Source organism: Haplochromis burtoni, unplaced genomic scaffold, assembly GCF_018398535.1.
Source record: "Haplochromis burtoni strain Fernald_Lab_line unplaced genomic scaffold, NCSU_Asbu1 Contig_1575, whole genome shotgun sequence".
In the NCBI taxonomy this organism is placed as follows: Eukaryota; Metazoa; Chordata; class Actinopteri; order Cichliformes; family Cichlidae; genus Haplochromis; species Haplochromis burtoni.
This window is the reverse complement of record NW_024583936.1, coordinates 15,382-16,753: the sequence shown is the minus strand read 5'-3', so window position 1 is coordinate 16,753 and position 1,372 is coordinate 15,382. Positions and strand designations below refer to the sequence as shown.

The 1,372-nt window shown below is 37.6% G+C and overlaps 1 protein-coding gene across 1 annotated transcript in view; it reads left to right on the top strand.

Annotated features, from left to right (window-relative positions):
- Positions 1–1,372, top strand: part of LOC121813352 (high affinity immunoglobulin gamma Fc receptor IB-like) — a 15,607-nt gene that overhangs the window by 13,566 nt on the left and 669 nt on the right. The window contains exons 2-4 of the mRNA XM_042217077.1: positions 204–263; positions 397–663; positions 1,019–1,285. Of these exons, the coding sequence (XP_042073011.1) occupies positions 204–263; positions 397–663; positions 1,019–1,285 (594 nt within the window). The remainder of the gene's footprint in view (positions 1–203; positions 264–396; positions 664–1,018; positions 1,286–1,372) is intronic.

The following is a 1,372-nucleotide window of genomic DNA, read 5'->3' as shown; positions in this document are numbered from 1 at the left end:
CACTGACAACATATTACCATCAAGACTATAGTATATAATTCACATTATTTTGTCATAGCCTTTAATTTTGCATTCAGCAAAATTCCCTCCAAAGTCTAACAAAGCCATAAGATCACCTGTGGGTCAAGTTGAGTTATATTTTATTTAAATGTGTCTTTTATTCACTTATCTTTTAAATTTTCACATGTTATTTGCTTCTTCAGTGATAAATACCTGGCTGCTGCTGGTGATACAAATTTGGGATAGTTGTGATGCTCAAACAAGTACGTGAAAGTTAATTTGATTCCTTTGCACAATTTAGTAACTTTCTGATTAATGTCAGTCAGGGTTCTATGTTTGATTTGTTAATTGTCACTTGACATATTTTAATGGTCCTGTCTTTCTCTTTGTCAATAGATTCAGCTTTTCCTCATGTTGTTCCAAACACTTCTCAGCACTATGAATACAGCACAGTGTCTTTTGACTGTAAGGAGTTTGATGTGTCTCTTGGATGGAAACTAATGAGGAAGGCAACAGATGTTGATACAGCGTGTGGGACTAGCTGGGGAGTTTTCAGTGGGTCCATTTGCATCTTCAGAAATGTTTATATCGAAGACAGCGGACAGTACTGGTGTGAGAGCGGAGATGGAAAGAAAAGCAGCCCTGTAAACATCACCATTTCACGTAAGTTTATTGTATCTGTGTTCACTGACATTTATGTTTATGTTGGTAAAGAAATCTGTGGTGAATTGCATATTAAAATGTGTTTTATGAGCTAAAGTACACCACCATACTGAGGGCTTGTTGAGAAATCAGCTAAATATTCTGATAATTATATATCTGCTAAGTGTTGGCCTGTGCAAGTGAAAAAAAGAAAGAAAATTAGAGTTCAACAGGGGTGTCACAGAGAAAAAAAAATGATAACATATACTGCACATGAAAGTGCTCAAATCCTATGAGAAACAGGTTTCAAACACATGATTTTCATTTGTGCTGAGCTATAAACGTCTAATTATACCATATATTATAATTATAACAGCTGGTCCTGTGATCCTGGAAAGTCCTTTAATTCCTGCGGTGGAGGGAAACACTGTGAGTCTGCGCTGTAAAAACAGCACAGATTTCACCAAAACCTCCACTTCCATATCCTTCTATAAAAATGGCATCTTCATCAAGAGCATCTCCACCAGCACTTTGATCATCCGCAATATTAACAAGTCTCATGAAGGACTCTACAAGTGCAGCATCTCAGGAGCTGGAGAATCACCTGAGAGCTGGCTGGCTGTCAGAAGCAGAGACAACACAGGTGAGAGCACACATTACTAGTATACATAAGTGTGTGTGTGTGTGTGTGTGTGTGTGTGTGTGTGTGTGTGTGGTGTAATGTATTTTG